Source organism: Rana temporaria, chromosome 7 (genome assembly GCF_905171775.1).
Source record: "Rana temporaria chromosome 7, aRanTem1.1, whole genome shotgun sequence".
Lineage (NCBI taxonomy): Eukaryota > Metazoa > Chordata > Amphibia > Anura > Ranidae > Rana > Rana temporaria.
Window position 1 is genome coordinate 38,576,518 of NC_053495.1, and position 24,205 is coordinate 38,600,722.

Below are 24,205 nucleotides of genomic sequence, written 5' to 3' on the forward strand. Positions count from 1 at the left end.
TCTTAGCCTGAAAATAGAAAACTAATGCAACTACTGCATCTAACTAGCAAACTTCAATGTATAACATTTTTGTTTTTAGGGTTTTCGAAAATGCTCTACTTTTGCTGGGGGGGGGGGGGACCATTCCCCTCTGGATGATGTACATTGCAAGTATTAAAAAATAAAAAATAGTGCAGATTCGATTCCCACCTTTTTGTTCTGAAGAAATAAGCTGTGTTTGTGTCCATGTGCAAAATGAATGTGCAGGGTAGTGATTTCATAATTCTCAATTGACTGCTGCATTTCCAAGGCCTTAATGAAAAGTGCGAGGTCTGCGAGGTCTGCATCGCTTTGAACATGATTTCTCTTTGGGAGTATCTCGTCAAAAATGAAATTTTAGTTGCAGGGGATAACAAATCTGATTTGTATCTTGGTGCAGACTTCTGGGAAAATCAGTCAAAACGATTTTGTGTAAACTTGGTCTATGGACCTCAACTTGTAAGAAAGTCAGACCAATGTAGTACAGGGACTACTTTGAAGTTGCACATATGGTTATCATTGGAAATCAAGGGGAACGTTTTGTCATGCGACTTTGCAGTCCCAAGTCGCACAAGTGTGTAAGGGGTCTTAATAATATTAAATTACAATTTTTATCTTGCATTTGTTTATGCTATTTTTCTTTATTTGCAATTTTTTTATTGGCAATTTTTTCCCCACGAAACTAGAGTTGCCCTATAAAAGGTGTTTGTTTTGTCTGCTATGGAAAGAATATGTCCCATTCCCGCTGTGTGCTATAGATATACATTTTAGCAAAGGTTCCCTGAGACATTAAATACATTTCAAGAGTTTCTGCATAGCAAAAAGGTTGAGTAAAGACGACTTTGTCTGTTAACATATCTGTCCGATTTTTCAAACTAATACCTTATATTTTGGATTGTTTTTGGTACTTGTTATACAGTGTTGAAGGGTGGTATATATGGTCGTCTCTGTGAGGTGTGTGACAAGACGAGAACTGGGAATGATTTCCAAAGATTGTTACAAAAGCTGGAGAAAGAAAATTTGGTAAGATTTGTCTGTTTTGTGGGATTTCTCTGCAGTTCTGTTATTGCTGTGTAACCTTGCTTTATAATTTTGGAAAATTAACTTGTAGGGAACATCTAGAAATGTTGCGTGCCTTGAAAAATCTGCCTTTTTGGCTGAAATTTCGGCTGACTTCCAGTGCATTGCTGTCTAGTCTATTTAAGCCTTCTTTAGCCTTAGGGGTTAGCTAAAGAATCAGACAGCAGGGCTCGGGAGCAAGCATGCAGGTGGGCCCCCATAGGAAGAGTTTTCCTATGGGGTACCATCAAGAGGAAGAGGAGCCAGGACCGCCGGCAGGAGACTTGAGTTCCATTGCACAGTGCAAGGAAGTAAAAAAAAATCTTTTAAAAATAAAAAAATCCAAAGCTTTACAATGACTTTAAGTATCTGTTCTTGGTAAGGGCTTTTTGTATTTCTTTATGTGAATTGTGCCCTCTGTCAGTTCTGTTTAAATAATGGCTATCATAACTGTAACACCTAGTTAATTTTACCAAGTGTGCATTAGACATAATGTTTAAGCACAGTAGGCTGTTGAGAAACAGAGGCACATTTGAACAAGCAGTCCCATCCTAGAGAACAAGTTACTGTGCCAAACTTGTTTAAGGGCAAAGGGAGAATTGGCAAATGTTCCTGTGCCCTTAGAATGGTGTAAAAATTAAGTTTGTGGCGTGTGCAGCATTAAAGGGGAGTTCCAGCCAATATTTATGTTTATTAAAAGTCAGCAGCTACAAAAAGTGTAGCTGCTGGCTTTTAATAAACAGACACTTACCTGCTCCAGCGTTCCAGCGACGCGCCGGCCGGGGCTCCGCTCCTCTCCCCGGCCGGCGTCTTCATTGTCACTGTGGGCACCCGGCCGTGACAGCTTTCGGCTTCACGGCCGGGCACCCACTGCGCATGCGCGAGCGGCACTGCACATGCGCGCGCGGCCCGGCGCTGCGCTGTTTGATTGGACAGGCGATCGCCTAGGACCTGTCACGTGTCCTAGGCGATCGCCTACAGGGAGGGGCTGCCAAAAAGGCCCCTCGGAGGAAGTGGGACAGGAAGTCCCCTTCTCCTGAAGCCCCACTCCCCCCCAAAAAAATTACATGCCAAATGTGGCATGTAAGGGGGTGAGGAGTGGGATAAGCGGAAGTTCCATTTTTGGGTGGAACTCCGCTTTAACTAAGCAGATGGACTAATTTCAGGTTCATCAGCACCACCCATGGCAGTTTCGATTTCAAAGTGATATAGAAACTGGTGCTGGGTCTGCCCCTAATTCACTTAACCACTTGCTGACGGCTGGCTGTCGTATGACGTCCTTGACTTTGAGCGGGGATATCTGAATGATGCCTGCAGCTACAGGCATCGTTCAGATATCGTTTTTTCCTACACTATAAGAACGATCTGTGAGTCTGAGAACGAATCCACTGGCCCTGGATGTTGCCATAGCGATTTCTGGTGGACAAGATAGTCGCCGGAGTCTCTTTGATCATCGGAGGCTGGGCGCGATGTGATGTCACACCCGACCTCTGCATTCAAACGTGCCCCCTTGGCTGGGAAGCCGAGATCGTGTTTTTAATTAAAAAATTTTTATTTTAGGCTTCCGAGCCTAGTGGTGAGATGTGGGGTCTTATTGACCCCATATCTCACTGTAAAGCGGTCCTGTCGTGCCATATTCCCATTACAAGGGTTGTTTACATTCCTTGTAGTAGGAATAAAAGCGATCGTTTTATTTAAAAAAAATGTTTAGGTGTCAAACTAATTTTAATTTGCATACGCAAGTCCTGCCCACGTATGAAAACGAGGTTCACACCACACCTGTGAGGTATCACTGCGAACTTGGTGCAAGAGCCAATCATTCTAGCCCTAGACCTCATCTGTAACTCAAAACATGTAACCAGTAAAAAAAATTAAAGCGTCGCCTGTGAGGATTTTTAAGTACCGAAGTTTAGCCCCATTCCACGAGCGTGTGCAATTTTGAAGCGTGACATGGGTATCTATTTACTCAGTGTAACTTAATCTTTCACATTATGCAAAAAAATTGGGCTAACTTTACTGTTTTTTTTTTTTTTTTTTTTTTTTAAGCATGAAACCGTTTTCTTTTTCTCAAAAACGCATTTGAAAAATTGCTGTACAAATACCATGTGACATAAAGTTGCAATGACCGCCATTGTATTCTCTAGTGTCTCTGCTAAAAAAACAAAACATAATGTTTGGGGGTTCTATGTAATTTTCTAACAAAAATATGATTTTTACATGTAGGAGAGAAATGTCAGAATTGGCCTGGTTGGCAAGTGGTGGCACTTTTCAATATAGAAAACTTTGTAGATCCCAGCCAGACTGCACCTGGCTTACAGCTCACATCCCTCTCTGAGCAGAGAGGTGGTGGGGAGAATGTTCGGCAGAATGTTTGGAGCATTTAGCCCAAGCTGAAGTGCTCTCTGTGCCATCTGTCAGACATGACATAGATCAGAGAGCAGATATTAAGAGGCTTGTGCCCCTTTATTAGGGGGCAGCATGTGCTCAGTTTTCTGAGCTTAGACTGGTGCAGGTATAAAGCCTATGACACTCTTCATGCCCCCGATAGTCCACCAACATCACATTTTATATTGTAATATGGTCTATTGACACATTTACTTTGTGGGACTTGTGTTAACTTGGCAAGCGACAATGTTTTTGTTGTAATAGCAGCTTCTCAGAAAACTCATTGTATTAGGATGATTATAGGAATCTGTTTCCTGATTGGTTGGTGTGACATACAGTCAACGCTCCCCCTCCACCCTGCGCTGTACAATCATTACTTAAACTCTGACTAAAGACTTGTGATTTGAAGATTTTGTAATGAAGATTGATTCTGCTTCACAGGCTTTAGTTAAACCACTGCCAGACGGAGGATTCCTATTCTTCTATTTTCCAACACCCATGGGGTCTGTGTATGGTAAGTGTACTATGTTGACTTTTAAAAATATTTGAAAAAAATAAACAGTTTGCTTTAAAAAAAAAAATGCAATTTCAGGTTCTCAGAGTAAAAAACCTTACCCACTGCACGCTCTCTTCATCTATCGGCAGTCCAGAGAGACTTTACAATCTGGTAAGTGTGTGAAATTTATTTATTTTTTCTAAAAATAAAAAAATTGTTTCTGGTGTGTCTCATTCACACTGCAATGTAGCCTGCAGCTGCAATAAAGTGTAGACATGCTGCATTTTATGGTAGCACACAGTACAAAATGGCATAACAGTACTGTACAGTGAGTGACATGAATGAAGTGTTTGGTGTGTACACTTCAAGTTTATCCAAAAAGAGTTGTGTTTAAGCTGCTGCACAATAACCTCCTTAGATGGTTCACCTATTGCGCACTGTACGCCAGACAGTACCCAGGATTTTATCTGTCCCTAGAATGTAGTAACTTCAGTATGAATGGTCTTGGAAATTTCCCAGGAGGAAGAAGTCTGGTTGAGATTCCGTGTGCGCGCTTTACTGCGAAGAACGTTGAAAAGCTCTGCTTATCAACGGTTTCTAGAAGCCCAAAATTATTAAGGCAATCCTTAATAATTTTAGTGCGATTTCTCCCCTCTGTGTGCTCTGAGAGGCCTAAGATCCGCATGTTGTTTCTACGGAACCCATTTTCAATATCTGTTCCGCTAGTGTGATTCGTTTGAAGCCTAACCGCCATTGCAGGGGGGGGGCATTTCATCTACTAGATCAGTGGTTCTCAACCCTCTAGCGCCCTGACCTCTTGATAAAATTTCCCAAGTTGTGGGGACCCCTAACAGTAAAATTATTTGCGTGGCAAGACAAGTAATTTGTGCACCCTAACCCACAGACATTTAGCGCTCCCTGGGTCCCTTCCACTCGTACAGTGTTAAAACCCCTTATGGTACATTTTAGGATGTACCACTCTTTCTCTCTGTTCTCCTTTCCTTCCCTTGTATCTCTCTCTATCCTAATGTCTTGCTCCCCCCCCCATCCCTCTCTCTAACTGTCTTTCTTGTTATTTCTCTTATTCTTTCTCTCCTTTTTTCTTGGTTCCTCCCCTTTTCCTCTCCCTTCCATGTATTCTCTATTTTTATTCCTTCACTTACTCCTTGGTGGGGGGCCACAGGAACAGCCCAGCTGAGCGGCCACTGGCTCTAAAAACAGCCCTGCTGGGGGGCCCGCAAAAGGCTGCGAGAGAGCGGTATGGGCTTCAGGAACAGCCCAGGATTTGGTGACCCCTGGCAAATCATCATTTGACCCCCAGGTTGAGAACCACTGCACTAGATGTTGCTGACATGACCCTCCAGAGCAGAGGTGCAGGCCCGCACTTTCTGCATGACATGACGCATAGTGGTGACCTCTTAGCACAGTTGTTGAAATTAATTTGACAGCGTAGTATGGAATACAGAAATACATCTTTCAGAGTCAGCTTTTCTGACGAAGCAGGCTGCTGGGGATCCGCCTTATCTGACAAGGCTCCCTCCTCCCCAGCCTGTGTGCCCACTGGCCCCAGGTACCTCTGTAGATGTGGGATCTGCATGTCAGCTTCTGACGCCTCCAGTGCAGGTAGCTGAGAGCTGTGTATCTTAGAGGAGACCGAAGCTGGAGAGTGCTCCGCTGCTTCTTTGCTCTTATGGCTGTGGTGAGCGCTCAATCCTCCTTGTGGTGACTGCTCAATCCTCCTTGTTCCTCCTAGTCATTGCTCTGGTTACTGGACCGTGCTTCAGGGTACTCCCGGGAGGTGAGCTGCTGTTGGTGTGATGTCACAGGAGTAGGAAGAGGATCAGTGAGGAATGTCCAAGCAGGTATGTGCAGATCTTTGGAAGGAAGCTCCCAAAGACTGCCTCCCCCGCCAGAACACACCGGTCAGCGCTCTCAGCTATTGGCTACATGGCAACAGATGCCGATCGGCAAACCTTTTTCCGTCATACCCCTTTCATAGAAGCCGGACCGGTTACCGTACACACGGGCCAAATGTAATGCTGGTATTTATTGTACCGGCCAATACTGCCTGGTATTCAGCCCGTGTAGTGGGCTTAAGGCATGCATGGCAGTATAACTAGCCTGTTAATGACTTCCTATGTCCCTCAAGGAAAGGATTTTACAGTGAGTACAAAATTCCCTTTCTTCTGGTGGTTGGATTTGCACAAACATTTCTCATAGCTTATCCTGTTTTTCTTTTTATTAAGATATTCAAATGCATGTTTACCTGCACTTAATATACATTTTTATATCCTCCTTTTAATTCAGCATCACGTTTCAAAGTCCAACCCACTTTCACAGAAAGCAATGAAATTATGCCCGAGTTCTTGACCTTTCTTGGTGCTTTACACTATGCCATCAATAAGGCTCATTCAGACACTTCTGACAACTTCAACATTGTTGTGGAGAAACATGTGCACTTGTATTTGAAAAGACGAGAAGACTCAGCTTACAAACACAAAGATTTTAAGCTTCGACACTATGAACAGGGTTGCGATGAGAAGAAAATCTTGTTTGTAGCACCAAGAGAGAAGAGTGGGATACTTCGAGTTGTTGAAAGCTATCTGAAAGGATCGGATGCTTATTCATTGCTAGTAAAGCGTGCAAAGGAACTGATCACGGAGACTAGACGGGTTCAGCAGTTCAGTCCCATCTCTGACTATGAACCCATGGAGGAGGAGCCTAATGAAACAATCGTTAGTCAAGCGACTGGGCATGACGTGCTTCCTGACAACTCATTTTTTGATCCAGACAGAGTGAATTCCTTGTTAAACCTAATTCAGACTAGGAAAAAGGGTAATCTGGAGACAGATGATGTTGCAACCACTGGTGTGAAAAGAAAGCTGGAAACCAGTCCAGAGGCACAATGGAAACATCCAAAATATGAAGACTACATGCATCAGAACAGTAAGTTTTAGCAAGATTATTGAAAGTGATCAGCTACCTAATGTAGTTGCAATAATTATCAGCTTGAATTGCTTTTTAAATCTCAATCAAGTCTCAATGTGGTATGCACAGGCAACACAGAGAATGGAAAAAACAAACGTCCCGGGCAGGTAGGGTGTGCTTGGACATTTTGCAGCGCTTTGCATACATTTCCTAAAGTGGTTGTTAACCCACTATATACAATTCACACAATCCTCTGTTTAAGAATGAAATCTGCCCGTGTCTGTTTATTTTTTATTTTTTTTAATGCAGCTATATACCTGATTTTAGAGCGGCGTTCATGTTACTGGCTGGCTCTCTCCTTTCTTGGTGAATAATATAAATACCACAATGTGATAAAAATAGAAATGAAAGAGTATTAGAGGAGTCAAAAGGCAACAATAAAGTCTATGTAAAATAAAATGTGAAGTAATCCTTCCCAAATGATGGCACAGGATCAGTTCTGTGAGAAGTGATCTGGTGTGCTTGAACATGGAAATAGCACTCCTTCCAATAGCAGGTAAATGTCAATTAGGATCCGTACAAGCTTCAAATGAATGGAAAAGGAACAGAAAAGAAAACAAACCAATGAAGGTTGTTTATTACCTTTTGCCATACAGAAAATGACAAAGAAAATAAAGTTGCTCACAATGAGATAATTAAAAAGCAATGTGGGTTGCAGTAATGCTAGCCTGATGCATTTAGACTAAGAGTCATCAACAGGGGCAGCACACCAGATCACTTCTCACAGGACTGATCCAGACCCCATGGAAACCACGGAGTTTCTCCTACATTGATCCAGGTCTTTGAGACCCCAAGCCCATCTGACCCACCCATATAACAGATGAGTCCATCAGTTGCGGTAAGAGTACCTCATTCATTTATTGTATGAGGAGCCTGAGCATTTCAGCAGTCAACTTACCATTCCTGCATCCTGTGCTATCATTTGGGAAGGATTATGTCACATTTTATTTCACATAGACTTTATTGTTTATTGAAGCCTTCTGGCTCCTCTAATATTCTTTCATTTCTATTCTTATCACATTGTGGTATTTATATTATTCACCACTTGTTGATTGTTTAGCGCTGCACTATTTATTTTATATTTCTGTTAGACTTTGTTGGAGTGCTGGCAGCTTTTTCACATCACTTGGGTTCTAGCGCAGTCTTTTCCTTATATTGTATCTCTTCTTTCTTGGCCTGACGGCTGCAGCGGGAGGGGAAAAGGATAGAGCCGGTCACGTGAGCGGCTCTCTGAAATTTGGTATATAGCTGCATTATTTTTATAAAACAGACCCGGGCAGATTCCATTAAATGGAGAGGATGTGAGAAATTATCTGTAATTTTAGCAGCGAGATGGGAGTAGTGGACAGGTGGGCGGGTAGAGGACAGGAGACTGTGGATGACGGAGTCATGTAAACTGACCAAGGTATCGGGGCTCAGTAATCATGTTAAACTGCGGTCAGTTTACAGGGGGGAGGGCAGAGCCAGGCAGGATCAGCCAGATATTTCAGGTTTTACAGGGGGCCAAATTACACAGCACAAGCACTGTGCTGTATAATATGCTTCAAAATAAACAGGATCTTTGTTACCCAAAAAAAAAACACTTTTAATTTTACTTCTATTTTAAGCTGTATCAAGGCAAGATGAGATGGTAGGAGCAGAGATGGAGCAATCACCTAAGCGGCCTGAAGACGGAAGGAGGAAGTGGGACAAGATGTCCCTCTCAAAACCAGCTAAACACCCCCCCCCCCCCAAAAAAAAATTGCATGCCAAATGTGGCATGTAAGGAGGCAAGGAGTGCTTAAAGCGGAAGTTCACTTTTGGGTGTAACTCTGCTTTAATATCTTCCTTAACTGCTTAAGGTCTGCCCTATAGCAGTTTTACTGCTACAGGAGCGCACCTCTGTCCCGGATTGTGTGTGTGTATACGTGATTCGGCCCTTTAGGGTAGGGGGCGTGCATGAGTGCCGCTGGCAGCTTGTTCCAACTGTGATCACACACAGCAGGATTCAAGCAGCGTTTGTTTGTGGATTTGATGTCCGCCGGTGCCCGCCGATCATCAAGCAGAAAGAATGCATGTAAACAAGGCAGATTGTCTTTCTGACAGGAGGGAAGGCGTGAATCCTGTCTCCCTGCAAAGCAGGGACAAGGATCCATGTCTTCCCTAGTGAAAGCACCTCCCACAGTATAGTAAAACGCTGGTTAGGCACACGGTTAACCCTTTGATCGCCTCTAATGTTAAACCCTTCTCAGCCAGTGTCATTAGTACAGTGTGGTGCATATTTTTAGCACTGATCACTGTGTTGGTGTCACTGGTCCCCAAAAAGTGTCAGTCTCTGAATGTCCACCATATCGCAGTCCCGCTATAAGTCGCCGATGGCCGCCGTTAAAATAAAATATATAAATACATTTTCCCGTAGTTTGTAAACTTTTGCACAAATCAATCGATATATACGATTATTGGTATTTTTTTTTTTTACCAAAAATATGTAGCAGAATACATATTGGCCTCAATTTATGAAGACTTTTTTTATTAAATAGGTTTTATAGCAGAATGTAAAAAAAAAAAATTTTTTTTCTTCAGAATTGTCATTCTTTTCTTTTTTTATAGCGCAAAAAATACAAAACCCAGTGGCAATCTAATGCCACCAAAAGAAAGCTCATAAATGTTTGGGTACAGTGTCGCACGACGGCGCAATTGTCAGTTAAAGTAACACAGTGCCGTATCGCAAAAAATTGCCTGCCCATTAAGGGGGGTAATTTTTCCAGAGGGCAAGTGGTTAATCGCCTCCAATTCACCACAAATCGTGCGCACACCTCAGTAGAATTTTAAATCACCAGACCAATTTTAACAAATTGATCTTCAAGTCCTTTTTATTACAAACAGCAAGAATGACGATCAAAAAGAGGAACCATCATAGTGTACCACATGTATTAATAAAGAGACACCTAGGCCTGTTTTTAATGGGCTTTTCTGCTTGTAAAAGAGCAGTGTAAACAGCAAGCTTTTCTGAAACTTTCAGCAAGCCTTTGTAAAGCATTGGACGAGCTTCGAGCAGATTTTTCTAAGCCTTTAAATTGATTGAAAAATCTTTTATGTTTATAGGAAAAACAAACCTGATTTGCACAGAGCAGACCAGATCCTCCTCTTCTCGGGTGCCCCCACAGCAAGCAGCTTGCTATGAGGGCAGCCAAGCCACAGCTCCCTGTGTCCATTCAGACATGGAGCTATGGTTCGGCCCTGCCCCCTCTCTCTCCTGATTGGCTAACTAACTTTGACAGCAGAAGGGGACAATGCCCGTCACTGCTGTGTCTCAGACAATCGGGAGGGAGAGTCCCGGAGGGCTGAGACACGGAAAGAGATGGGGCTCAGGTAAGTATTAGAGGGGCTGATTTGTGCTGCACACAAAAGGCTTTTTATCCTAATGTATCAAGATAAAATAAAATCTGACTTTACAACCCCTTTAAAGTGCACTTCAGCTCCTGTTTGAAAATGTTATAAACAGATCATAATGGGAGTGCTGATTGTCACTTTAAGCAAGCTGCTAGCGGGCTTTCAACAATCAAGTAGTGCTGAAGCCTGCTAGTAGATGGTTTTAAGTGGCAGCCAGCAATCCCGTTAGCATCTGTGTTCAGCATTTTCAAACTGGTGCTGAAGTACTTTTAAAAGCTTCAGCGCTTGCTGAAAGCTCTGCAAATGCTTTGTAGCCGCTGTTCACACTGTCCTCAAGCACAACTGAAGCCTGTGTGATACATGCCTTTACAATAAAGCTATCCCAGTACCTAGGGTAAAATGCCTGCAATTGTTTGGTCTGAAAGCAGTGCCAGGGCTGTGGAGTCGGAGGAAATTTTGGGTACCTGGAGTCGGAGTCAGCAAACAATGCACCGACTCCAACTCCGACTCCTACTAAATTTAGATTGTCGGAACATTTAGGAGTCTAAACATTTATCTACCGACTTCACAGCCCTGGAAAGCACGCCCAGAGCTGCTCCAGTGCTTGTGACATTACTGAACCCTCCTTCTCCATAGGAATGTGGTGACATCATTGTGCGTAAGCTCTGCTTAAGGTTTCAGCAAATCTTTGTTGCACAGTATATGCACACTTTTTTGGAGTACAGATTATGTAATTGCACATTGATATATATTTTCACTTTAGGGTAGAATTGACAGATTTAGAGCACTTGTATAAGTTATAAGACAGCCTCTGACAGTGGATGCCAAAAGGCTGCAGGGTATTGGCAGTGCAGGTATGAAACAAATGTGAGATTTTAATAAGAATGTTTATACTTGGTGCTTTAACTGGTGTGTGTGTACTACCTTGGTACTGTATTGTGTGGCCTGTGTGTGAATGCTCTGGAATAACTGGCATGTTTCCTTTCTCAAAGGTCACGATCCAGAGGAATCTGCACATTCTTTAATATCTGCTCTTGGTGGACAGGATACAGATCTGAGACAAGAGAATGAAGAAGAAATTGCATCAGAGCAGCTGTTGGCTGATGCAGAGTATTGTAAAGGATTGTTTGAAAAACTTTCAAATTCTGGCCTATTGGACCCAAAGAATTTGTTGCCTGTTCAAAATGCAATCAGTGTTGAGACTTCGAACTTGGACTTTGTGGGATTGACTAGCGATGTTCCTACTAGTGTAGAACCTATTATAACTGCCCCAGACATTGGTACACCTTATATTGAAAGCACTTTTGTGGAATCCCAAAGTGAGAATGTACCAGAGAGCGTTGCAGCACCTGCTGCGCCTGTTGCGGACATTGCCCAGGTACAGAACATAGACGATGGGAGTGATCCGCTGCCTGTTGAGGATATGATTCAGGTAAGTAAAGTTTAGTGGCACTTTAAATTTTTGAATTCATCTTTTGCTGAAAACTGTTACAGTGGGTGTAGAAAAGAATCGCTCCCTTTTTAAAATCACATGCTGTTGCTTTACAGCCTGAAATGAAGGCAGTTTGTTTTATCCAGCTGTATTTACTAGTGCAACTTCTGACATCCAAGTGAAAGATAAATGTTGACACATGCAAAGTGCATGGACAAGTTTTTGAGTAAGGTAAATTAGGCCTGAAACGTAGGTGAAACTAAACCAGACCATTTTTTTTTTTTTTCTAAACTCCCATCTAAAGGCTAATCACAAAGTTTTGTTTACGGTCGTACATGTTATTTCACAAACACGTATTAGGCTGCATTCCCACCTAGGCGTATTGTCGCCTGTAGCGCGACACTATTGCAGCCTGCAATACGCTGGAGGGGTGATTTTACATTGTCGGCTATGGAGATGGTTCACATCTCCACGCCAAACGCCTGAAGCTCAAAACAAGTCCCGGACCTTTTTTTCAGGCGGCTTTCGGCGTTCGGCCATAGCCGACAATGTTGATCACCCCTATGTTACGGCGGCGTATTTTACCGCGTTTTGTCGCGGGACAAAACGCCGCAATTTGTCGCGGCAAATCGTGGTAAAATACGCCACGTTCAGGTGTGAATGCAGCCTCAGTAGATCATAGCCAAAATAATTAGTAGCCATTTCCATCTTGACAATTTTACAATGGATCATCATAGACAGACATATTCTTGAAGGAATAGGCCTTAATGAAACCAATAAAAAAAAAAAAAATCAAGGCACTCAAGTAAAGCAGCATTTGTGGTGAAATGGCACAGTACCGCCAGCCAGACTTGTCTGGTGTCAAATGTTTAGCATAGTCTTGTTAAAACAAATAATCTGAAGTTGTCACATAATCATACAAAGTCATTTTTGACCGGGATCTTACTTTTTGGAATGACCTTCATGTGTGTATAACAGTCATGGCCTACACAATATTTTCATGATCTATTGCTGACAGTTAACCAATCATATTGGTTGTATGTCATGGAGGCTAGATTAGGCTCCATTCACACTGTCATTTAGGATCTCGGGCGGAATCGCCATGTTTCCATATCACTGCAAATCGCTGGACACCATTGTGATCCCTGTTAATTTGGCATCCACATCGCAGCTGCCGGGCGATAATCACAGCAAAATCATGCTGCGATTTGGTTGCTATTCAAAGTAACAGGGATCGCAAGAGCATCCTGCGTTTTGCAGCGATCCAGGACGCTATATTTTGAACAGAGCCATACTGTAAAATCCTCTGATCAGGTCTACCCAGACGTGATGCTAACAAGTTTACCAGTCTCTCTCTCTCTATCTCTCTCTCTCTCTCCCCCAGTGTTAAAGGGACACTAAAGGTTCCTGTTTTAAAAAAATAACAAACATGTTATATTTGCCTCCACTGTGCAGCTCGTTTTGCATAGAGTGGCCCCCGATCCTGGTCTTCTGGGGTCCCTCGGCGGCTGGCACGCTGCGTCATTGGATTTGATTGACAGCAGCGCGAGCCAATGGCTGCGCTGCTATCAATCTAGCCAATAAACGGCCAGACTGAGCCAGACGTCGGAGGCGAGCGCAGCAGGTGAACGGGCTCAGGTAAGTAAAAGGGGGGGGGGGGGGAGAGTTGTCATTGCCATTTTTTTCACCTTAATGCATGGGGTGCATTAAGGTGAAGAAAATTAACCTTTACAACCCCTTTAAAGCATAGTTCGTCTTTTTTTTTTTTTTTGGTATTAAAAGTCAGCAGCTACAAAAATTGTAGCTGCTAAGTTTTAATAAATGTACACTAGCCTGTCTCACGATGTACTCGCCCCCAGCCGTATTCTCCCCATGTCCTCCCTCGGCGGCGCCGGCATCTCTACTACATTAACCCGGCTGTGACCGCTTGTGGCTTCACAGCTGGGTTCCCACTGCACCTGTCATGTGTCCCAGAAGACTTTGAGAAGGAGAACTTCTGCGTCCGATCTCCTAAAGCGACCAGAACAGAGGTGGGAGCAGGTACCTGTCACTTTTGGGTTAAACTCCACTTTAAATGTGAACTTATGTTTTCAGAGGTGCTTTTAAATGTTACATTTCGGGATGTATAAAGCATAATATTTAGTGCTTCTAAATCAGTTTTATTGGGAAGAATAACAATTTCTGAGTGCATCAGTTTTGAAAGGAATGAGTATTGCCATTACTGAGAGAGTTAGAGGTCCTCTGAAGACTGGCCAAACCTCATGTCTCCTAGATTTTGTGTGCAATGCATGTAGCTGCTGTCAGAACTCAGGTTAGTTCTGACCCCTTAGCACTCCAGCTAAATTGCTATTCATAAAATAATCAAATACAACTTACCTTTTTCTGCCCAGGGGCCATATTCAGGATATGCCAGTCCTTGTCCCAGCACACCTACTGAAGAAATCTATCAGCAGCAAGACTCTAATTCCAGCAATGTGGAGACTGAAATGAACTGGAAATTAATTCCAATTACAGGTAAGATTAACCTGCCCTTTTCAAGTATTCAGGTTTGCGTGGAGGAATATGTGTCCTAGGAGGGCTTTTTCTAGAACCCTTGCGTTAAGTGCAGCCTAAAGGAAAGAAAATAAACCTGCCAGATTTGTTACTGAAGTTGCATTTCTTGAAAAAACAGATATTGGTTGTCATAGAGTGATGCACTGTACAGTTTCCCCTGTCAAAGTCTGAAAAAAATTCTGATGGGGGATCTAGTTATAAGGCTGTCCGGAGGCTCTGAATCATGTTTCGGCTTGTCGCTTTTTAGGTGTAAAGTTGTCTTCTAAACACCACTAAAGCCTTATCTAGCTGTTGTGTGTTTTTTTAAACATGCCTGCAAACACAGCCTTATACATCTGCTAGCTGATGTGTGGTGCTGCCATGGTCAAAGATGAATATCCATGTTGCAGAAGAGTACACTAGGCCTAACAAACTCCCTACACATGAAAGTAGGGTTGTACCGATACCGCGGCGGTGGCATCATCATTAGGTATGGGGGACATGGCTGCATATGATGGGGGACATGGCTGCATATATGTGGGGGGATATGGCTGCAATATGTTTGGGGACATGGCTGCATATATGTGGGGGACATGGCTGCATATATGTGGGGGGGACATGGCTGCATATGTTTGGGGACATGGCTGCATATGTTTGGGGACATGGCTGCATTTGGGGACATATTTAAAGTATCGGTATTCGGTATCGGCGAGTACATAAAAAAAAGTATCGGTACTTGTACTCGGTCCTAAAAAAGTGGTATCGGGACAACCCTACATGAAACCTTTCATCAATAGATGAACCTTTTGTAGGTAGTATAATTTCTGCTTCATATCTTTGATCTTTGTTTAGGTCCATTCATATTGTAGTAATAAAGTGCAAAAATGTTTGTGTTACACCTCACACTGTGCAATTGATTCAAAAGTGGATGCTTTGATTTCCGATATTACCTGCTAGTGATTAGCAGCAGCATGGCTCGGTTAACATATGACTGATATGTACATGTTTAGCGTGTGTGTGTGTAATATATTAATATATATATATATATATATATATATATATATATATATATATATATATATACACACACACACACACACCTCCCAACTTGTTGATATGGGAACCAGGGACACCCATTGGCAAAAGTACATGGGCATAGGACACGCCCCCTTAAAGGCGAATTATAAAAATAAAAAAACGAGTTTTGGAAAGAAAAAAAGTGCATCATATATACAACTATATAGATCAGAGCAAATGAGGTGATGGGGACTGTGTTCCAACTTGGGGATAGTCCCTCAAAGTCAGGGACAGTTGGGATATATATTCCATTAACAAGGTTGGCAATGGTACCAACAAATACCGCTTATTAAAAACGTTGCAATAGAATGTCAGATGCTGTAAAAAAATGTATGCCCGGCTGAGCTACAAGAAAATTGTAGTAACCCAGGAAAGCCTCTTGAATCTTTTTGTTTTGCTTGTTGCATATAGAGATTGATTTACTAAAACTGGGAAATGCAAGATCTGGTGCAGCTTTGCATAGAAACCGATCAGTTTCCAGGATTTTCTGTCAAAGCTTAATTGAACAAGCTGAAGTTTAGAAGCTGATTGGTTACCATGCAGAGCTGCAACAGATTTTGTTCTCTCCAGTTTTAGTAAATAAAAACAGTGTATTTGAAACACGTCCTTTCAGTTTTAGACTGAAGGTTCATTAAAAAGCATCAAGAACTAGCTGAACTGTCATAAGAGATGTCAAGCTGGCCATACACTAATCAAAATTTGGTTGGCGCAGCAGGGATTGGCCTGATTTGACTGTTTGACTTCTGTCAAAGGGACACGCTGGAAAATATTGTCAATCATCGGCTGCAGCCACTGATCAGTGTATGGACAGCGGTGGGTCCCGCTGTCAAAATCGTATCCTGATTGGGGGGGGGGGAGCGGGGTGATGGGTAAGAATTCTACAATCTGCCCTGTTTGTGTTTGGATGGAGGAATCTGTTCTTTGTTTCTTTCTGTTCCCTGGCTGAATGAAAAGAAAAAGGGAATCTTTGTGTATGGTCAACTTTATAGTCAGTCACACAATGCTTTGTTAGGGTACCCAAGGTATTAGGTTTGTGAGCAGCAATATATTTTCTGGGGAATCTAGAATGGAAAAGGATGTGCGGTGCTTTTATAACCACAAAGCATGGAATATATTTTTTATAAGCATCTTCCATCTGCAGATCATAAATGTCATTGTTATTACACATTGCATGAAATTGGCATTTTTGGAGCATTTACATTTAGAAATATGCTTATACATATGTTGTGGCTAAAGTGTTTAAATTCTCAAGAATTTCTCAGACTAAGTGTAAAATAATTGCGAATATCCAGACCAGTGTTGCCAACCGTCCGTATTTTTAAGAACAGTTTGTAAAAACGGGCACTTTTTCCCCCGTTCGTAAATGTCCGTGTTTGCGGGAATGTACAAGTAAAAATAGCCGAGACCAGTTTGGTTTGGAACTGCACATGGAGATTGGAGGCAGGGGGTGATGGTGGCACCGCAGAGGGGGATGGAGGCAGGGTGTGATGGTGGCACCGCAGAGGGGGATGGTGGCACCGCAGAGGGTGGGGGATGGAGACAGGGATTGTTGGTGGCACCGCAGGGGGAGATTGGAGGCACCGCAGAGGGGGGTGAAGGCAGGGGGTGTTGGTGGCAGGGGGTGATGTGACTAAATAATTTGACCTTATTATATCGGAAATAACAAAAATAATGTTTTTTTACCTTAATATCAACCTTAAATCACATTTGCTATTTGCCTAGCGTACTTGTTTGTAGCCTAAATACTGAAATTTGCACTTTTGTGAAATGCCAGTAATAACGTGGCTGCGCCAGTAAATTTCAATCTGGTAGGTTGGCAACACTGATCCAGACACTAGATGGGAGCTCTACATGTTTTACAGGTAAAGCTGACTATGCATGGATCAAAATGTGGTTGGTTCAGCAGGAATTTCAATGTCAATCCATGTATTGACAAACTGGTTGTATAGCATTTGATCTACCCATTTACTTCTGTACAGCCAGCCTGTCTTTTTCCGAATGATTTGTTTTGCCAGCTATAGCCAGCGACACTGATCAATGTGTTAAGGCAGGGAAGGCTCCCCTCTGTCAAAACACAATAGCACAGCAGTAGTGGTTCCCCCTTCCACCTTGAATAAGTGGATGGGGTGGAACAGATTACATTCCCCCCCCCCTTGTTCAACTCATTGGTTAAAAAAAAAATATCGTATGGTCAGTCTTGGTTTTAACCGTTTTACTAAAAATGTATGTAAATGGCTAAAATCTGTCTAAAGTTATGCACACAGCTGAATGAGCCGGAAGAGTCGCTGTTGATCACAGCTCCATACAAGTGTTTTTTTCACTTAAGAGACTTATCTGAGAGCAAACCACTTCTGTGCTCTGTGACAGTCTGGGTGGTAGTCTGTAAATTTGTAAAAGACATTTTCTGAAAAATAAAGACAAAATATATAATATTATGAGAGAGTGATCATTTCTAAGCCTAAAAAGATAACCCAAACTCTTTTAACAATGGTTTTCCAACTGATTTTGGTTTTGACGCTCTTCTGCAATTCACCATCTGTGGTCTGGAATAGAAATCTAGAAAGTGTGGAGAATAAAAACCCTCAATTGTCATATGTGGGAGTTAATGAAAGCAGGGCTGTTGACAGTGAGCAACTCGGTCTCATAACACTACTCCAGAGACTCTTGTAACTGTAATCTCAAAAGCAATTTCTGTAGTGATACAGAATACGAATTGCTTTTATAGCAGTCTTAGAGATTCACAAAATATACTTTTAATGCTAATCATTGTGTAGGTGCACAGCTCTGGGCATGATCTCATTTCATGAAAGCATTAGGACTATAAACCAGAATCCATAATCCTAGCCTGGATGTCTCTGAACCAACCCCATTTTCCTTATGGCTTACACCACTATATTCTGAGCAGCATATATGTTGATTGTGAAGGTTTTGTTGGTGGAAATGCTGGCAGTAGTGTAAAGTATTTGTTGGTACTATTGCCAACCTTGTTAATGGAATAAAAAAAAAAACATGCATATCCAGCACTTTAGTCTTTGTGCTCTGGATTTTATAACGGTAGTATTAAGACCATTGAGCATAAATGTTAGATTTTAATATAGTTTGTATAGGCCAAATCCACGTAGGAGATAGGACGGCGTATATCCAGATACGCCGTCGTATCTTGGCGCCTGATTCAAAGAATCAGATACGCCAGAATTTTGCTAAGATACGACCAGCGTAAGTCGCCTGCGCCATCGTATCTTAACTGCATATTTACGCTGGCCGCTAGGGGCGTGTACGCTGATTTACGCCTAGAATATGTAAATTGGCTAGATACGCCAATTCACGAACGTACGCCCGGCCGTCGCAGTACAGATACGCTGTTTACGTTATGCTTTTTCCGGCGTAAAGTTACCCCTGCTATATGAGGCGCTGCCAATGTTAAGTATGGACGTCGGGCCAGAGTCGAATTTTCCGTCGATTTAGTTGTTTGCGTAAGTCGTTCGCGAATAGGGCTGGGCGTCATTTACGTTCACGTCAAAAGCATTGGCTTTTTGCTGATTAATTTGGAGCATGCGCACTGGGATACTTTCACGGACAGCGCATGCGCCGTTCATAAAAAGCGTCATTTACGTGGGGTCACAATACATTGAGATAAAACATGCCCACATGTTCCATATTTGAATTAGGCGGGCTTACGCCAGCCTATTTACGCTACGCTGCCGCAACTTTGCTTTGAGAATACTGCACTTGCCTGTCAAAGTAGCGGCGGCGTAGCGTTACTACGATACGCTACGCCTGCTTAAAATTACGCCGTTCTACGTGGATCTGGCCCTATGTGTTTAGTTCAAGTTTGCTGTGCACCTTCCAGAATTATTTATTCTGAAATATCTTTACTGCATGCCTTCAAGCTGGCCATGCAACACGACTCCACAGTCCTGCCAACCTGTTCTAAGCTTTGTGAACGTGTGCAGGAAAGCACATGTATGATTAAAGTTTTGGTCCCCTTTCATACAAGTGGGAAGCACCTTTTGATGCTTGAAAGGTTTTGCTCTTCAACTTATACATAGCATGATACTTAAATCTCTTGCTTTTTTTTGGGCCCTGAAAAGGTTGTCATGAGAGTTCTATCTGTCAAATTGTCAAGCATATTTATGTTCAATGCCTGTATTACCTGGAACAAATTAAAGGATCACTAAAGGAATTTTTTTTTTAGCTAAATAGCTTCCTTTACCTTACTGCAGTACTGGTTTTGTGTCCTTATTGTTCGTTTTTGCTTTGAAGTAGCTGTAATTCTGCTGTGATCTCCACACTTCTGGTTGCCTGTTTCCTTATAACCACAGTACTGGGAGCTTTTCACGGTGGTCTAAGCTGTCATTACTGTGTGTCTAAAACTCCTCAGAACCAATCAGATTCATTTTAAAAACAAAACACTGCCCTGGATTTGTTTGTTTTTGTTCTGTGGGTCTCTTTACTTCACAGAAACATGGAACCAGTTTAAAACCGAAAGTGAAACTAGAGGCACATTATATGATTGAATTTAATCTATTTTTAATCATTTTTAAAATGAATCAGTTAACTTTTATGTCTCTATACCCAATAAACAGTCATTTCAGCAAAAAAATATTTTTCCTTTAGTGACCCTTTAATTCTGTTAGAAGCTTTTCAAGAGCGGTTTGGTAGTGTTATGCTCAGTACATTAGAGTCCATTAGAGTTTAGATAAGAGTCCATGATTTCTAACTACTGGTTTTCCCCAGGAGAGGAAGAAAATGTTCCTGAGGATCATGTTGGATTTCTTAGAGATGAGAACCAACAAGGTGAGGAGGCCAGTTTAATCAATTATTGCTGTGAACCTGCTATACATGCCTGTGTACAGAAGCAGGACTGCTTCTACCAAGTGTCCTTGTAAAACTAAAGCCTAGGTTGGCGTAGTATAAAATGTCTTGAGAAATAGTTTTGTAGCTAATTATTGGTAGTATATAGAATGGGGAATGTGGGGCACAAAGATATCCCACAGGAAAATCTGAAGGTGAATCAACCACAGAGAACCATCAGCAATTAATGAAGACTTTATTGGTGAACACATGTAGTATCAAAAATTCCCCCTGCGGTGATAAAAGGATCACCCAAAGAGGAGTGTTCCTCCAAAGCATAGAAAAACAATAAATATACATGCACTAGAAAACAAATTACTGGTAGAACTGTACAGATCATTTTCCTTCATAAAATCCATCTCATCTACATGCTCATTTTTCATGTCTGCTTATTTCTGTTAACAGTGACAAATTGTGTTTCTAAAATGAATTTTTGTCTATTGAGGGATACAGAGACACTTCATTGTCAGGTTATACTGGCGCTTACAGGAGCATTCTGAATACAGTTAGACACCAGCAGCCTAGCGACCCTGAAGTCTAATACTTACATGGGTGTCAGTGCCCTTAACCTGGGGGAGCGGCCTCAACATATAGAGATGTTTTAAAATCTCTGCTAAAGGTGAGGGAAAACCAGTGAAGGTCCTCTGACTGCTGTGCAAGATAGTAGAGGAAAGGTGTTTTTTTTTTTTTTTTAAGAGGGACAGTTTCTCATCTGACATTTCTTGAAATTACCAATGTTACTGGAGGAAAGAGCCCCTACCTCCCTCTATGTAAGAAGTTCAGACACAGGTTGGTTAAGTTGCCTTTGTCTTTCACTGGTTTGGGCACACCCACGCTCCCATACTTGGCTCTCTGGCTGCCCAAAAATTCTGGGTATGACTACTAAACCTTCATAAGTGCTGGGGCACCGGGAGCCATTGGCTCCCAGTGCTGTCAATCAAAGCGAGTGATGTGGGGGGGTGCCGCCGAGTCCCATTGTCAGTCAATGGATGCAGTGGAAGGGCTCCGGAGCAAGCATGCGTGAGTGCTCCCATGGAGAGCGGCTTCCGGCGAGGCACTGGATAGAGGGGAGCAGCCAGGAACGCCAGCAGGGGACACGAGAAGAGATACAGGGCTGCTCTGTGCGATTCCTTTGTGCAGAGCAGGAAAGTATAAAGATGTTTTTGTTTTTGAAAACAGTTGCCTTTACAATCGCTTTGAACATATATTACATGTATAGTGAAAGCTGGAATAACTGAACAGTACGTTTTTAGGGTTTTCTTTTTCTAACTTGTGTTTTCTGTCTCAGGCCTGAGTGTGGTGGAAGAACAGTCGGTATACTCACCTTTAAGGGATACTTTTCCAGATGATCCACGAGTGCATAACACTAAAAGGAAAGGCTGTGGTTACTCCCCACTTGCCGAGTACCAAAAAGGAAGGAGACGGTTCTCTCAGAATGAAAGAGCAGCTAACAGTGATCAATCCACCAGGAAAGGACATTGCTTTCTTAAAACAAAGCATTGCCAGAATGGAGTGATTGAGAGCACTGTGCAGGAAATCTACAGCAGTTTCTCCGAGCGTCTGCAGGAAGTGTTGCGTGAAAAGGACATTGCCTATACTGCTGTCGCTGCGCCTGTTCTGTCCTCAGATGAAAGGGATGTCAGGCTTTCTGATTGGCTGTATGAACACACATCTAGTATACCTGTACAACAGTATATAGACGAACTACGTGTTAAACTGGACAGTGTGGTGAATTCCTATTTAAGCTGTCCAGAGACAGGCAGGCCTTTGAATATAGAGACTGAAGTAAAGGAAACCATGGAATCCTTGGATCATGGTCAGCAGCAAAATAATTTAAATGATCATGCACATCCTTCCATAGACTCTGGTGTTATATTGGAACCTTTACAAAGTTCTGACTTCATTCATAATGGCTGTGTGGCAGGGAAACCTCAGAGAAGTGGACAGGATGTTACAATGGAAGAAATTCCTGTTCCTTTGGCAGAGCTGGTGCCTCATAGCACCCAGGATGCTGGGATACAGAACCAGGAGACACCGGACATTACTGCCTCAAGCACAACACTAGCCAATCTAATAAATCAAATGAATCCAGAGGTGTTCAGCAACCTGGTGAAGATCTTCACCCATGTCAACAAGAATATAGTTAAATTCTATATTCACCCAGAGCTAGAAGAAAATTCAATATGTCAGGAAATAAAGGTAAAGTGATGTGTTTTTTCTGTGTCTGTAAAGAGATTTTAATGTCTGGCAAGCTCCCGAGTCTAGCATTTGCGTCCGTAGTCCCAATATGCCAGACTCAGCGCTGCGTCATTGGATTTGATTGACAGCAGTGGAAGTCAATGGCTGCGCTGCTGCTATTCTATCCAATCAAGAGCCGAGAACCCCGGGCAGAGAGAGCGCATCTCCGCCGTGGGAATTACAGGGCTTAGGAAAGTAAAACGGGGGGGGGGGGGGGGGGGATGCATTAAGGTGGGGGGAAAAAAAACACAAGGGTTTACAACTCCTTTTAACTTTTTGTTTTTCAAGATATTTTTTTTCTTTAATGCGGATTCCTCTAAAAGTTGCTGAGCTGATCTCTATATGCAGTTATCTGGACCAGCAGCTCTTTAGCACTAGCTGTGGCAACATTACCTGAACCCTACCGGACAGGCTGGTGGGCTAGCATGGAATGTGTCCTTTAGACACACCTTGGGGCTTTCCAGGGTGTACTGGTTAGTTATCCGTGAAGCTCTTGTTGGGTCCAGAGCTGTGGCAAAGCCCCAGATTTGACGTCACTGAGCTCATTGTTGGGATTATTGGGCAGCTTTTACTATTCCGCAGTCCATTGGTTCACTGCAGATGGGATTAAAGAATATGACAAGCTAGAATTTCATATTCATGATGTGTCTGCTGTACCATGTACTTCTGTGGAATTGTATCCGGTTTTCTTTGTGTGAAATCCCTGGTATTCCTGACAGTCATTCTGCTATTACAAATGGGCAGGGGAGCACTGTGTGGGCGGTTTTCTGGTCTTCCCAGCTTTTCACTGGGAAGACCAGTGTGCCACTGCTTCTCCTCCCCCAGCTCTCAAAGATCCTTATGCAGCTGAGGACAGAGGGAATATGATTGCTTAAAAGAGGGGAGAAAAAATATATTTGTAATGTTTTATTAAATGTATGCACCAATGTTTTGCATTTTATTTTTATTAGAAACCAAATGGGTTATTTCACAAAGTGAGGGTTTATATATACTTTAAAGCTGAGGGACTGAGCCCTGATGTCTGGAGTGTCACGTTTGCTCTCCCCCCCTCCCCCCCCCCCTCCATTCTGCATAGAGGAATCGCCACCTCGCTGTTGCCCACTGTTATGGCTGTTGTGACACATTGATCTTTCCCATCTTTGATGCAGCCTACATTGACCAGGTTACTTTTTTTTAAGGCTTTTTTCCATCTTCATCTAGCCAGCAAGTCTGTTTTTCAAAAGCATAAGCTCTCTGGCAGAATTTATCAGTTTACATAGATGAGACAAACCATTTAACAATGGCAGGGGTACTTAAAATGATTTGCTGTTATTTATGTATCCTAAAAGAAAATGGTTTGCTGTAAGTAATTATAAAGTATTAGCTGGATAATCTGCTAATATAGTAGCATCAGCCATGCCATGGGATCTTTCAGTTTAGCATGGCCCTGATAAGAGGCCAAATAAATCAACTGCTCATTGCACACGTCAGTTTCTGCGCGTTTCCCCCAGTGTTTGAGCAATAGTAGCCGGAATCGTTGGAGAACCCATAATCTCCCATGTGATGCTCAGAGCATCCAGTTCCAATGAGGGGTGGTACGGTAGTCATCCTGACATAGAAACACTTCCTAGAATAACATGACTGAAATCTTGGTGAAGGTTTCTGCAGAAAAATAAATTGGTACACAAATTTGACTCTGCAATTCAGACAGGAATTTGTATGCATGTGAATAACGCACAAGAAAAATATTTAGGCAGTTTTACTGTTGTAACTGA

At 42.5% G+C, this 24,205-nt stretch overlaps 1 protein-coding gene across 3 annotated transcripts in view; it reads left to right on the forward strand.

The window, feature by feature from the left end:
* TASOR (transcription activation suppressor) overlaps positions 1–24,205 on the forward strand; it is a 75,649-nt gene that overhangs the window by 32,443 nt on the left and 19,001 nt on the right. For 2 of the 3 annotated variants that reach the window (XM_040359251.1, XM_040359248.1), the window contains exons 11-18: positions 938–1,041; positions 3,904–3,976; positions 4,055–4,129; positions 6,266–6,904; positions 11,311–11,750; positions 14,141–14,264; positions 20,097–20,156; positions 21,502–22,412. In XM_040359251.1, coding sequence (XP_040215185.1) covers positions 938–1,041; positions 3,904–3,976; positions 4,055–4,129; positions 6,266–6,904; positions 11,311–11,750; positions 14,141–14,264; positions 20,097–20,156; positions 21,502–22,412 — 2,426 coding nt within the window. The remainder of the gene's footprint in view (positions 1–937; positions 1,042–3,903; positions 3,977–4,054; positions 4,130–6,265; positions 6,905–11,310; positions 11,751–14,140; positions 14,265–20,096; positions 20,157–21,501; positions 22,413–24,205) is intronic. The other variant, XM_040359250.1, reaches the window with a different exon arrangement.